We start from the raw sequence: 15116 nt of genomic DNA on the forward strand, positions 1-15116 counted from the left end.
CAAAGGAGCAGCACAAGGGGATGGATCCTGCGCTATAAACACAAACAGCGCTGCATTTTAAACCTAAAACTCCGTATCTAAGCTCGGAGAAATTCCCTGTGCTGAAGGGTAACGCAGGTTGGCACCATCTGTGGTCTCAGAGCCACCTCTGCAGTTCAAATGTCTAATAAATAAACTCTCTCTTGTTTGCAAAACAACAGTCAACTCCAACTCAACATCTGGGCCATTGGGGGTTGAATTTGGGGCCTTAAATCCCGCTACTGCGGGATTTAAGGCCCCAAATTCAACCCCCAATGGCCAAGCAGCTATTTCCCCAACCCACAGCACTTCAATGGGGTGGAGAAGCAAAACACAAACCAACTTGGACTTTTCCATCTTACTTTATTTCACTTTTTTTTTTTCTAGAAAATTCCTCCATAATTCCACAAATTTACCAAAAAAAAAGCTTAAAATTCAGGACGAACAATCCCGTAACATATTACAAACATGATTTTTTTCATCTTGAAGTGAGCTGAATTTCTTACAGCTGCGCGAAGGATTTCCTTTCCCAACACAACTTTTAAAATGCTCAAGTGCCGAGGTATTTAATACCTCGCGCTCTAGGCAGAAATACAGTTAAAAATCATCTAGAAGAAGTTGAAGTACTTACAGTTTTTCTTTAGGAGTGCAAACTCATCTTGTCAGGTTTTGATGGCTATTTTCACGCGCCCCAGGAAAGCGAATACCGATGGGTTTTCATCTTTATTTAAGTCAATACTTGCCCGCGGACACAAGCGGCGACCCGGAGAAGCCACGCCATACGAGCTCCATATGGGACCTTTAAACCTCACTCGCCATCAAATCCGTTCCAAGATCTGACGAGATATGAAATAAAAAACCTGCTTCTGGATTGTTGCATCGATCGCTTCGCTCGTCCCACCGTGGAACCGGCGGCCAAGTCATTGCACGTCCGGCGGCCTCGGCACCGCGTGGCCAACGCTCCTCGGCCGGGTCGGCGTGCGGCAGTTGACTCGGTGAATCTTTAATAGCAAATGTCAGTGATCAGGCTTCAAACGTTCGCAGACCAAGACAACAGGAAAACACTCCTGATCCCCCTTTGGCCCAGAGGCCAAGGGCAAAGGAAAAGCCGCGTCCTGATCTCACCTCCAACATGATTCGCTTCAGCGACTCCGAACCCATCAGCAACACGGTGAAGGACACTGAGGAGTAAGAGTTCTGTCCATTTACTCAGAAATAAAAACCATTATGGCTAGAAGTCTTTTTTTTTTTTCCTTTTTTTAAACAACGCAAGCTACTACACATCCTCGAAGACCTGACAGCAGCACTGCCGCCTCCTTCTAGAGTACAACAATCCATCCATGCTCTCAAGAGTGACACAAGAACAAACACTTGATCCACAAATACCTGTACACGGCATGTTCAGAACAGCATTCAGCCAGCCTAGAAATCTACACGGGGAACTCGGCGCTTGGAACTGGAAGGGGACGCGAGACGAGGCCCCGCGTCGAGCATCCTGGGTTTGCAGAGCCGCTCCTCCGGTGCTCCCCGGCGCTACCGTGTACCCCGAAAAACAACAACTCTGTAGAACAACTAAGTACTTGCAAGAAACCTTTTAGTAACAAATCAGCATGTGCACACAATGGAGAAGAACTATTGCTGGGGGAACAATCCTAGCTCAGGTTTCCAAGGAGATTATAAACAGGCTAAAAAAATCCATGTGTAAAATACTTCTTATAAAAACCAAACAAAATTCCTATCAACGCTCATTCGACTTCACAAATAAAGTCGGTTCCAGGACAGGACGATGCTGTGGCCGCCGGGCCCGGGCGCTCCCAGCCCGTTCAAACTCCCTCCGGACGTGTTTGTGGATCAGTGGGAGCAGCGGGACCACCCGGCTCTTGGGGACAGAAGGAGGTGGCACCTCGGACCCCTCGGGGGTGACCTGGAGGCCACGCAGCCCCAGGACAAACGCTGCCAGGATGGGTGACACAGTGAGTTACCCAGGTGGGGAGAGGAGGCACAGACCTCAGGAGGTCTCGGCCTGGCCACCGCGGCTGCTATGGGGACAGGACACAGCGTCACCAGCCCCAGGGCCACCAAGTTTGGGGCCATCGTGACCGCACAAGGCTTGTCTCCTCCGTGCCGCACACCACAAGTGGTTCGCACGTACCCATGGGTGGATGCGTGACACTCAGGGACCTTGTGCGTCCTCTGCAGCCCCGCGGCTGCTCCTCTTCCTCCTCTTCCTCCACCTTCTCTGCGTCCGTCTGCACTCGGGGTTCCATCCGGGCTTGGCATCGTCCATCAAGAAAGAACAACAGCTGCGATCACTGGTGTGACAGGGTTTGCACCTGGCATGAGCTTGATTTCTTTTTATATATATGTATATGTGTGTATATATATATATATATATATATATGTATACACATATATATATATACACACACACGACACATGAAAGATGTTACGAAGACAAAATTAATGGGAATCAGGTCAACATGACCCAACTCAAACAAGCTTATCATCATATTGCCACTTCAGTTGATTAGTTGCAACATTTCCATGATAAAGGACGGGGTAACCCAAAACAAGGGACGCGATTCCGGGGGAGCAGGGACAGCGACTGGGCGTGGGCACCGCGGGCACCACGCCGGCCCGTCGCAGGTTCGGGGGGTTTGTTCGTGTACAGACGGGTCCCCCGCGCCGCTGCCCACTCAACGTTTGGCAAAAGCTTCCGCGCCAATTGGAAAAACTGAGCAATTGTTTAACAAAATACTGAATTTTAGGGAACGGGAGTAGTAGGGTTTTGATGAAAGCTCCGGGACTTTCCTCACAACACTCGCAAGTCAACGCTACTTTAACGAGAAATATAATACAGGAAAGACTGTGGATTAGTGTTTACTGTTTCCTGCTGTTTCTGGAACAGGCAGCGGGTGGGAGAGGGAGGAGGAACCGAACCTGACCGCGCTGGCTTTTAAACCAGCGTTTTCTCCCTTGTTTTGGTTTTCCCAACGTACGGCCGCTACTATAGGGGCCACTGGAGGAGATTCCTCTTCGAGAACACAGAGCAAAACTAATCATGTATTTTGGCAAAGTTATTAAACACTGACAAATGAGACGACGACGGGTGAGTCCCTTCCAGAGCACAAAACGTTCTGAAGTTTGCTGTTCAGCTTTCAGACACTACAAACTGTCCACAAGAGGCAATTTGAACAAACAAGTCAAATCTTATTAAGCGCCCTTCCCCTGCCATAGCCATTAAAAAACATTAACAGAAAAAACACACCCTTAAGATCATAAGACCCAACTAGGCCCTTCTTATACATACAGTACATACATATATATAATATATATATATATAAAATATACAGCTTACAGTTTCGTAGTCCTATTACAGTTAAAGCAGACTGAAAGGAGTGAGACTTTTTGTTTAGGAGCTCAGATCAACAAACAAGACATCTCAAAACCCCGGTGGGGACAGCAGGTTCCAGAGGCCTCCGGGGAGCTCGGACCGTCTCTGCCGGGAGCCGAACCGCGATGCCGAATCCCCGCGGCGCTCGGTGCCGAAGCGCGGCACAGCTCACTCGCAGGCCATCCAAACTGGGGTCCGTTCCCTTCTCCCGCTGCAGCGGAGCAGCAGGGCCCCCCGGAAGCTCCTCTTGTCATCAGTCTCTCGGCTCAGCTTTGTAAAAGCCAATTTTGCTTACGCAGCGCGGACGCTTCTTGGCGGAGCTGGAGGAGATGGGACTCGCGGGAGCTCTCCGCAGGCTGGTCCCTCGATTGGGTGACAAACAACACCATCCACACTTCTTCAGATCTCGGAGACGCCTGAAAACGTGCTCTTCAAACACAGGTTCTTAGAGGAAAACCAAAAAAAGGTCGCGCTGTGCAGCTAAGTGCAGCACGTCTCTTGCTCCGCTCGGGACCGGCGCCCAAGCGCAACGACGAAGCCGGGGAGGACAGACTCAGCAATACGGGCGCTTGTTTGAAGCCTACAAGAAAGTGCAGCTGGCTGTGCATTCATCGAGCATGGCTGTTCTCTAAGGCAGTGCTTCGGGTGGAGCAGGAGGAAAAGAAGGCCTAGTTCCGTGGGTTCGTTTCCTGGTACCAATCAAGGGGATCGCCGGGTCGGAAAGCAGCCTGCTTGCGACGCCAAGCGTCATGTCGCCACCGCCTCCAAGTAGCTCTGCAGCTTACGGACGGTCGTCTCATCCAGGGAGAAGAGGTCAAAGTCAAAGGTTGTGTTGGTGACGTTAAAATGCCCGGTTTCCTCAATGAGGTTTACAATCTGTGCGGAAAGGAGACAAGCGGGATGAACAGAGCCCGTCAAGATTGAAGCACAGCAGACGCAGCGCGACCCCCCCGCTGCTCCCCTCGAATGTCCCGAATTCCCTCCCAAAACCACAAACCGGCTCTTCCTGCTGCCGGACCAGGCACGTTTCCTGCCTTTTAAATGAGATCCAGAGCTTTGGGGCCGCTACCAGGACAGCGGAGGAAAGATGCGCAAACCGCGCTTCTGGATCTTCTCCAACTAAAACATCGCGTGCACGTCGGATTTGGTTTTTCTAGGTATCTTCCCTTTCAAAGCACGAAGGACAGGCAAGGGAGAGGCCCCAGGAGCCGCGGCCGGTGCGTACCTGCTGCAGCACGTTGCGCTCCCGCAGGGCCATGAGCCGCCGGTGAAGCTCCACCAGCTCGTCCGTGTAGGCCTGGAAAGGAGCAGGACAGACACTGACACTCAGCGCGCTTGGGCGGCCGCCACAGCCGCTTTCCAAGCGAGGATCAGAGGGACTCGAGGCCCTTTCAGATGTGTTCCTATTCCAAATCTTTCCCTATGGTTTTACTGCCTCCTCCAGCCTTATCACATACAGGGAGACTAAAGGCAGATGATCTGAAAACCATCGGCAAGAGTATTTAATGACACCATTAAACACTTGTAACCAGCTTTACGAAGCGGCCAGAAGCTTCGAGGGTCTCAGCAAGGTGAAGTTCGTGCTGGTGAACTTTGGTGCGAGTTCTGCATCAACGGATTGTACTAATGAGCTACTCATTACCTCAAAATATCTTCACCAGTGACCAACAATGCTGTGCTGGCTGGGAGCCCCGCTGTCTTTGATAGAACTTCTGCCAGTGGGAAAAGCAGATGGTACTTCAGGCACTCAGAGGGTCTCAAGGGTGTCCCCTTCTCTGTTTATTAATTAGTCTAATATAAGACTATTACCTGCAAGCTTTGCCTCAGAGAAGCCACCTCAGCTACATGTAACAGTGATTCTGTAGCGAGGAGACTCAGATACAAGTATCTCCAAATCACTCTTAGACCTGATATGAAGTGATTAACCTGTGCTGTATTCTCCTGTTGAAAAAGCGTTAACACAAACGAGAGCCTCGTCCTTCGGTTACTCTCAAGGAAAAGTATTCCGATCCCATTTGATTGATTTCTTTACGAGAAAGAAGAATCACAGCAGGAGAACTTTATGGACAACTCGGGGTTTCCTGCTTGCACGTTGGCCGCGCTCTGTGAGCACGGTCGCTGCTCGGCTTTCCTTGGAGGCAAAACAGGGGAAGTGCACTGAGCAGAGGTTTCAACTGACCCAGCACAGCAGAGCAGCAAATCATCTTTCATTTCTTACAAATTAAAACTGCCTTCTAACAAAGTGTCACTCGCAGCAGCAGCCAGACCATGGGTTTGGACAAAGTGCAAATATATAAAGCTATCTTAACACTTTGCATATAGAAATGACCAGAGGGTCCATCTATTTACTACAGACAGTTTGTGCAGTGTCACTCTCCCACATGGGTCCTTTCAACACCTGGTTTTCATTACACACAAGTTTTAACCTGCTGAGACAGAACAACGTGAGCAGGCCAGGCCGGTCCGAATGAGCATCCACCAGCTCCGCGACACGCAAACCCTCCAACACACCTTGTCGTACGTTCCTTTCTTCAGGATCTTCTCTGGCTTGTTACAAGACTCCGGGCTTTTCCTTCCAGATGCCTGAGGGTAAAAGAAATCAACATCAGGGACCAAAATCACTGAAGAGAGAGAAATGACCCCTCTGATGAAGACAGTGAAATAGGGAAAACTCGATGCAAGTCAGAGCTGGCACCGCGGACCGAGCACAAAACAGAACGCAGTGCTGGATGGGCAGGGAGGATGCGCTACCTTGTTATTTGCTGGGGGCAGTTTCTGGCCCGGGGGCGGCTCCCGGCTGGGCAGGCAGGAATCGGCGCTGTTGTCACTGTCACTGTCACTCAGGCTCAGTCTGAAAAACAAGCGCCAGAGAATCAGCATCAGCAGGTAACAAAAGCCTCAGCTGTCAGCTGGACCACACAGAGTTCAGTGAAATTCTCTTTATTATAGATGATTAAACAGCCTGGGAGAAGCAGTAGGGTGGTAATTTCCAATAATCCATGTTTTCCCAGCTGTCGTCGCCTTTGCCACCTCCCAGTCCCCAGGCAGGTTCTCGGTTACACCAGTTCAGCCCTTTCATCCACAAGCCCCCTTAGAACAACTGAGTAAGTACCACCCAATTTTCCCAAACAGCAACTGCTCACTTGGGGGATTCACTCCAAGATCCCCAAGTACCTGGGGAAGAGGCTTCCGGACTCCTTGGCTGAGAACACAGGCACACAAACGCATTTAGTGTTGCTGTTGTGACCTTTGAGATTTCCTGCTTATTCTCACTCCTCTTGTGGCCCTACAGATGTATGACAGCAGGTATCCTGCTTTTGATGAGCTTGAAAAACTGTTTATTACCTATCCCCTAAAGGTATAAAAAACATCCAAGTGTCTCCGCTCCTGTTTAGTGGATCGTGACAGAGTGCAACACCGGATATTTTGGTTGTTTTTTGGTGAACACAAGCAGCATTCGACACTCGCAGCTGCTGTCTCTTCAAATATTCAACCTGAGACTCCAGGCTTTGGCTACAACAGCGTTTCCTGAGGGGAGAAGGATGAAATTCAACTGCTTCCGTTCACTACAGCAGGGAACGTTGTTCACCAGATCTCTTAGGAGCCAAGTAACCAACAGTCAGGACACACTGTCAGCAAAGACCAAGACCTCTTGGTTTCGTATCGTGCGCACCGAGACGAGCGCAGGTGCTGACCCGTCTCTGATCTCTGCAGATCAAAGCGTCCCGTGCCGCTCGGCTCCGTGGAGATCTGAGGGTGACGATGAGGTGATTATTCGAAGGGGCTCAGTCCCTGACACCTGCAAGCTCAACACACACCATGGCCCGGTGGCTCTTCCTTGGGCTCTGGGGATCTCTCCTCACCCAGTTCTGATTTTACATCGACTCCATGTCCCCATGCGCCAAATACTCCACACATCTGCCCTTTCCCTCCTCCTCTCACATTTAGCCCCATCACTTCAACTCCTCCCTCCAAACACACGCCGGGCAAACCCACACAAACCCATCTTCGTGATTTGTTACCACCTGGAATCCCGGCTGACCGGGTTGGCTTTGACCGCGGCCTCTTCTCCGGAGGAGCTGTCGTCATCATCCGACTCCTCCGACTGCAGATCTTCCACCATGGAGCGCAGGGGACCTGGAAACGGGGCACAGAGCGATTCAGCACCGACTCTCCTTAAGATACATCAACGTTTCTGCGCGATGTCACCGCTGTTTGCATTTTGCACAAATACATTGCTAAGAGACATTATATTCCGGCTCCAAAACTAAAGCTGAGTTGACAAACTTTACAACTGCTGTAAACCCCCCCCAAACCTCCCGCTCTCTTCTGAAATGAAACCAAAAGGCCCCACTTTTCAGGCGTTTGGGGACTATTTTAAATGTCACTCAAGGGACAGCATTTGTAGAAACGCAGCATCTGCTATAAGGTTAGAACATTTACTTTTGCCACTGTATCTCTGTGGATTATCGGCAGAGGAATGTGAAAAAGCAGCTGTTACGCACTGGTGGAGTGATTAATGTTACATTTATAATTTTTAATAAAACATATATGAGATTGGAGGAGAAATATTCTGGTGATGCTATAGATCAAACAGCAGCAAACACATTTATAAACCGAGGCAGAAACCAAAGTCAACAGGGAAAGAACCAAATCCAGAGAGATACTCTACTCATAAATTAACTGTCAAACCAAGAAAAATACTTGTTCATGATCACACTACGACATTATTGCCTCTTCTTGCTGAAGCGTCACAGCTTCAACACGTGGCTGCAGACAAGAAAATCTGTCAGCCTTCGATACGGTGCGGGGAAAACAGGTTTAATTCTCATGAGCCTTCTAAGGTTATGAGAGGAAGAATTGAACACGTTTTATTTCTTGCAACACACCTTGACTGTGGTTCTGAGATGGCTCGAAATCAGAGTCAGAGCTGGAGTCGGAGCTGGAGCTGGAGTTGGAAGGGCTGGACTGGACAGACTTAACCCCCATAAAAGGGAAAAAGAGAAAAAGAATCTTAACCTTTCTAATCCGCAAAACCAGCACAAAGCACAGCGAGACAGAAGCATTTGAGCACTGTACAACATCACACATCGGCATCCTTGAATTACAGAACATACACAAAATGCAAGGTGAATAAAGCCAACGTTTGTGTGAACCGTGGCGGGCTGGAGCCCAGCGCAAACGCCTCCCGCCAAAACCTCCCATGCCACTGGTTTCCAATAGCCTCAAGTGATGAAACACGGCATCTAAAAAACGTCAAAGTGAAAAACCCCTTCCTTTGAAACAGGAAAGATGACTGGCAAACAACCCAGAGCAATTAGCAAAGCCTCTTAAAAAGGGTATTTATTGCAACCCACCAATGTTCCCTGTGAACAACTCGTGCTGATGATTACCCCTGGAAAGGATGCCTGCCCTAACTAGCTCGCTTGCCTCCAAAATCTGTTCAAATTTATTACTACAGCCCCAAACCAGTTGTTTCTCCACCACTTTGAGGGATTCCCCGTACTGCTCCCAGTTTATTGTGCAAACACAACCAGCCGAACTGCAGTGAAACCAACTCCCCACCCGGCAGAACTGCCGGGAGCACTCAGAGCGAGACAAGACACTGAGCTGCTGCTAACAACAGCCTCCAGAAACGGGGTTCAGGAACCACAGAATCCCAGAATGTGAGGGGTTGAAGGGCCCTGGAAAGCTCATCCAGTGCAATCCCCCCATGGAGCAGGAACACCCAGATGAGGTTACACAGGAAGGTGTCCAGGCGGGTTGGAATGTCTGCACAGAAGGAGACTCCACAACCTCCCTGGGCAGCCTGGGCCAGGCTCTGCCACCCTCACCGGGAAGAAGTTTCTTCTCAAATTTAAGTGGAACCTTTTGTGTTCCAGTTTGAACCCATTGCCCCTTGTCCTGTCACTGGTTGTCACCAAGAAGAGCCTGGCTCCATCCTCCTGACACTCACCCTTTCTATATCTGTAAACATTAATGAGTCCCCCCTCAGTCTCCTCTTGTCCAGCTCCAGAGCCCCAGCTCCCTCAGCCTTTCCTCACACGGGAGATGCTCCACTCCCTTCAGCATCTTGGTGGCTGCGCTGGACTCTCTGCAGCAGTTCCCTGTCCTGCTGGAACTGAGGGGCCACAACTGGACACAAGATTCCAGGTGTGGTCTCCCCAGGGCAGAGCAGAGGGGCAGGAGAACCTCTCTGACCTACTGACCACCCCCTTCTAACCCACCCCAGGTACCATTGGCTTCCTGGCCACAAGGGCCCAGTGCTGGCTCATGGTCACCCTGCTGTCCCCAGGACCCCCAGGTCCCTTTCCCCTACACTGCTCTCTAACAGGTCATTCCCCAACTTACACTGGAACCTGGGGTTGTTCCTGCCCAGATTCAAGACTCTACACTTGCCCATGTTCTATTTCATTACATTTTTCCCTGCCCAGCTCTCCAGCCTGTCCCGTTTTTAACATGAACCAGATATTCCAGAGCAGCCGCACGCTCTGTCTCCAGGGCCCACGAGGTGGCAGTGAAGACTAATTCAAGTATTTCCTCCCTGACAGCAGCAGCCGCTGTTACAATAAAGGGTTTTTTTGTTACTCAGTAGGATCTATTTTAAGGATCACACATTCCCACTGATCAACAAACTGTATCACAGAAAGCATTAATACTATAAAAACATTGTGAACAGGTAGACAGAGGCACATCAGCAGCTCTGGGCATTAGTAAGTGAAAGCAGCGGCAGGACTTTGATCCCTACATGACCTGTCCCTATAATTTATCACCAAAATGTTGTTAAGTTCCATTTATTCAGCTGTAAGAATGCAGGGGAAAAAAAAAAAGGTCAAATACGGGTATTCTAATTGCCAATTATCCAGTAGCAAAGCAGCATAGTTTAACAGTATATATAATGGTATTTTGGCACATTGCAGCAGCTCTATTTCTTTAGAAAAATTACAACATCAAAGCGCAATATTTTCAAAATAAGGCAGCACAGCTCTTGCGTCTCGAGTACAGATTCAAACCTAACACCCTCATTCCTGATAATCTGGCAGGTGTTCCTGCAAAATGACTTAATACGCTCAAGAAGCATATGTTGGAAGTTTTATCGACTCCCATTTCTCCTTTTGCCACGACCCCCTCGGCCCTTTGGGCCGTTCCGGGGGCTGCACGCACTCAGGCCCCGTTCCTGTCACCGCCATGTGCCAAAAGCACATGCCGACAATGGGGAAAAAGCAATTCCTGCCCCCACATCTCAGCCTCTCCCTTTTGTCAGCACCAGCGATTCAGCAGCCAAGCATGAGGCCAGTGCAGGGAACCAACCGGGCTTGAGAGGGGAAGGGGAAAAAAAACAAGGAAATAAGGATGGACAACGAACTTTTAGCAGGGCTGAAAATGGAAGGAGGAATTCCTGCAGCGCTGCAGTCACAGCAGCACCAAGAGCGGGACTGATCCTCTCAGCAGCAGCCTGCAAAGACGCGAACAGGGAGCAGGCGCGGAGCTGCAGCCCCGAGCACGTTGCACAACCCGCTGGCTGCGGCAGCCAAGCTGAGTTAAGAGTTTCCGGGCTCTGATCCACCTCCAGCTGCTCATTCGCTTTAGTGATGTGGCTTCACCACGCAGATCACAGCCGGCTGGACCAGCACCCAGCGGCAAACTGAACAGCAGCGCTGGGACCCAAAACAGCCCCCAGGGTGGAAAAGGAGCTCGGTCTCCACCAATGCCTTAAAGTTTGAGCCTCAAGCTTCAAGTTCTGTCACGGAACAGGCTAAAGAACCATCAGCTTGGAGCCGCACGGCGAGTCCCAAGGGCCGGGTGATGCTTAGGACACCGAGGGCCGGTGGCGGGTGCGGAGATGAGGGTTTGCTGAAATTATTTCCTCCTTTTCTCCATTAAGATCACATTCCAAAACATCACGTTATCATAAGCGGGTAGAAAGCGTATCTGCACCTACGATACTCTGGCTTTATAAATGTCACTGCAAGGGATGAACAAGGAACCATCACCTTCGGCTCTGGCTTGTAGGTCAGTGCCTGCAGATAAGTCTAAATAGAACTGCGCATCTGAAATGGGAGAACAGCAGCAGCACCACCAATTAAGAGTTTTATTGGAGATACAACCCAGCCCAAGCTTTTGCCAGTCTGGTTCTCTATCTTATCTGAAAGAATACTTTTCAAGACCTTTTTCATGCAGAGACTTAAGAAGCATCTTTAAACACTCTGGTGAAGGACAAATCCCTACTCACCTCTGACTTGAAAGAAGTTTCATCCTCTGAATTGGACTCGTCCATTTCCACCGGCTTTTTGATCTCCTTGGCCTCACTTTCCGATTTTACCTTTTCCACTTTGGCATTCATCTTCTCCTTGGTTTGTTTCTTCTCTGGGTATGAGGAAGACGAGGTTCGTGGAGACGTCCCCAGGATGTTCTTCACCCCTTTGGAGCTGCTCTTTTTCTGTTTTTTGGCGCTGGGCTTTGGTGACTCCACGTTGGACGGCCTCTTGCTGGAAGACTTGAGCTCCGGCTGCGGCCCGCCCTTCGGAGAAGTGTTCTCCAGTTTGGTCTCCTTCACCGCCAGTTTTGGTTCCTTGAAAGCAGCTTTTGGAGGCGCCTTCTCCTCCTTAGGCAGTTTGTTCTCGGTTGGTTTTCTGGAGGAGTCCTTCAAAGGCTTGTTTTGTTCTCTTTCCAGGTCTTTGGAGGAGTTTTTACTCTCAGAGTCTTTCCTCGGCCTCTCTCTGTGCTCCTTGGTTACTTTGTGTGGCTTAGATGCCTTGCTGCTTTCCTTGTTTGCATCCTAAAATTCAACAACAGAGACACACAAGCAAGGTATGAAACTGAAGCTCTTGAAATGCTTTCTCATAAATCACCCTGCCGCTTTTGTTTCACGTAGACACATCCACCCACACACGCCTAATGCACTCACCTACCTCCGAGGCAGACATCTCCATTTCCCAAAGCTGATGGACACAAAGTGACAGCGGGCACTTAAATATCTACATTAGGAGAGGATGAAACACTTCACAAACGCCTGTTCCTTTCTGTGGTCTATAGAAGGAGATCTATAAACATCTATGGATGTTTAGTTCTGATTTAATCTGCGGGATTAAGGTCTGAAGCCAGGTAAGAGGAAACTCACTCAAGCCGTGTTACAGTGTTATAGTTCAGACTGTGTTTTAGGGAAAAAACCCAGCAACTAAAGGAAATTGTGAAGGTTAAATCACATCTATGGCAAATGCGAGTTATGTTTGCAGCACAGCCCCCAACTCACTGCATGGACCACGTCACAACTTGACAAAAATAGCGAGTGTCCCACAAGCAGGAGAGCCCAAGCGTCTGATATCAACAGCCATTTCATCACCTCTTGGAAGAGCTTTAAGACACCAACCACTGGGACCCTGCCCATCCCAAGAGTCAGGTACGCACAGAAGGATTAATTCCCTTTGCAAATTATATATGAACTCAAAATACTGAAAAAAGTGGGTCTTGTGAGAACTGGACATGCTGAGATGCAAACGCACAGGCAGCTCTGAGGGCAACAGGGAGGAAGAGAAGCAGGAGATTGTTTGCTCTTTAGCTACCGGCAATTTTCACCAGAGCTCATGTCAGAGCGCGTCGTCTTTGCTCTGTCTTCCGCGTTCTGTAATGCTTAATTCCTGACCAAAATTAAATCAGCCACTGGCAGATAAGTCATCTTTACTCTGTTTCATATCATCAGCATCAGAGAGCATGACCAGAGCGCCAGCAGTGCTTATAGAGCCCTGAAGAAAATGGATATCAGAATTTAATTACACTATAAAATGAATTGCTCTTAATATTTGGGACCGTTTGGGCCGATAAAGTGTATGTAATCTGCTTCAAAACACACCGCTAGTGGATTGGTTCTCCTATGTAGAATTACACAACACCAGCTTCATCACACTTAAGGTGGACTCCATTCCACTTGATCCGCTATAGAGTATCAGGAGGACGATGTGATTCACCAAAAATTCACAGTCTTGGACACTGAGTTTTCTTTTCAAAATTTCCCTGGGGAGAAGCCTAGCAAACCATTCAAAAGTCTCCTAAATTATCATAAGTTCCAGACCATTAGTTGGCAAACCACAGAGCACAGGGAAGGAGGTTTTGGAATGAGCAGCAGACAGAAACAGCTGCTAAACAAGCTCTTAGCAGCAAGTCCTGAGAGACTTTTTCACCTGAGGGTGACACCAAAGGACGTTCCACTGACCTTTGAGCCATGGGACGGTTTGGTCTTCTTGGGATCCGAGAAGGCAGAGAGCGGGATCGTGGGCAACATCGGGTAATCGGGACTGGGCCTTGACACAGTCTCTGCTCCTTCTGGCATTACCATCACCTAGTCAAGAAGAAAAACTATGTACAAGTCGCACAGACTATTAACGTGATTATGTTAAGTCACTCGGCTCAATTAACACACTATTATTCATCTTTTGAATGTTTTTCCTCCTGCTTACAGGCCATAAAAAGATATTTTCTCCGTTTTCAAGGCAACTCCTCAAAAAAGCACCAAAAGAATGAAAGGCAACATGCAATATCAAGTATCTTTCCCCAAGGGAACGCCAATATTCTGAGCACAAGCAGGCAATAAAGCGCTGGACAAGGACGGCGTGTTCTGCTGCAAGCGCTCTCATCCTGCACAAGAGAAATGCAGAAGGAACGAGCAAGATTTCATCAATTTAGAAGCTGAATTCACCTGTTCGGGGGAAAAGAAAAACGCAGGTCTTGGGTCTCTCTCTTGACAAGATCTTAACGCTGAGCTCCACAAAACGCTTTCCCTCTTACCTCCCTGTGGTCAGAACCAAAGATGAACCACCTCGGTACATCGGACACACAATAATGTGCTGTGAGAACCTGAGAAAGCCAATGGTGTCCCAGCTGCCCCGGGGCTGCAACAGGCGCTCTCCTTGTGCCTGACACAGTGAGGAAGATCCGCACGGAGCAGCCTGGAAGATCCGCACGGAGCGGTCTGCAACCCGCGCCACTCTCCAGATTTATTAGGGTCAAACCTCCCCGTGTCTTTTCTCACTTTGTTAATTTTTCAGGCTAGAAATGTGGGTTTTTTCCATAAGAAAATTTTGCCCCCAATTAAGACCATCTTGAATAAAGCCCTTGAACAGAATATAACAATAATTACTATATATGTAGGTGTTTCAAAATGCAGTCTCGACATTTGCTGCCTGGTTAAACACGTCATGCACTTTGTGGTTTATGCTAATTTGCCTACATCTTGTGGTTCTCACTTCCTTAGTCTATCACTGAATATTGCTCACCCAGAAATAAGTTCATCCACTGTACATATCCTATTGTGCCTTCAAGGGTGTCTCTGTTTTTCTCCTCTCACACCCATTTTTGCTCTGAATTCTAAGCTTTTCCTTGATTTTTTTATTGTCTAAGCCACAGACAGGTGACCTCAAGTATAGACGACATATATTGATGAGAAAGTGTTGAGTATTGAGCTTTTCTGTGGCAAAAATGAGTAAGGAACACACTGGAAGGCTGCAGAAAACCGTAACTGACAGACAACATGCGACGTCCACACAGGATCCTTTTCCAGAGGGGTTTTTGATATTAATGGTCACATTTCAATTAAAAATGAAGCACCACCAATCACGTAGGCAACGGTTTAGTTCTGCTTCATGTAACCAGGGGTAAAAAGGGGCTGGGTCATCCTTTAAAGAAATGTGGAAAGCAGTGGGTAAAATAA

General features: G+C 48.8%; 1 protein-coding gene across 1 annotated transcript in view; it reads right to left on the reverse strand.

Annotated features, from left to right (window-relative positions):
• Positions 1–361: 361 nt before the first annotated feature.
• MLLT1 (MLLT1 super elongation complex subunit) overlaps positions 362–15116 on the reverse strand; it is a 29224-nt gene continuing 14469 nt past the window's right edge. Inside the window, exons 5-12 of the mRNA XM_065042247.1 lie at positions 13623–13748; positions 11646–12191; positions 8302–8389; positions 7438–7549; positions 6164–6263; positions 5924–5995; positions 4638–4709; positions 362–4288 (exon numbers count right to left, since the gene is read on the reverse strand). Coding sequence (XP_064898319.1) covers positions 4160–4288; positions 4638–4709; positions 5924–5995; positions 6164–6263; positions 7438–7549; positions 8302–8389; positions 11646–12191; positions 13623–13748 — 1245 coding nt within the window. The 3' untranslated portion in view covers positions 362–4159. The remainder of the gene's footprint in view (positions 4289–4637; positions 4710–5923; positions 5996–6163; positions 6264–7437; positions 7550–8301; positions 8390–11645; positions 12192–13622; positions 13749–15116) is intronic.

This window comes from Columba livia, chromosome 27, assembly GCF_036013475.1.
Source record: "Columba livia isolate bColLiv1 breed racing homer chromosome 27, bColLiv1.pat.W.v2, whole genome shotgun sequence".
NCBI lineage: Eukaryota > Metazoa > Chordata > Aves > Columbiformes > Columbidae > Columba > Columba livia.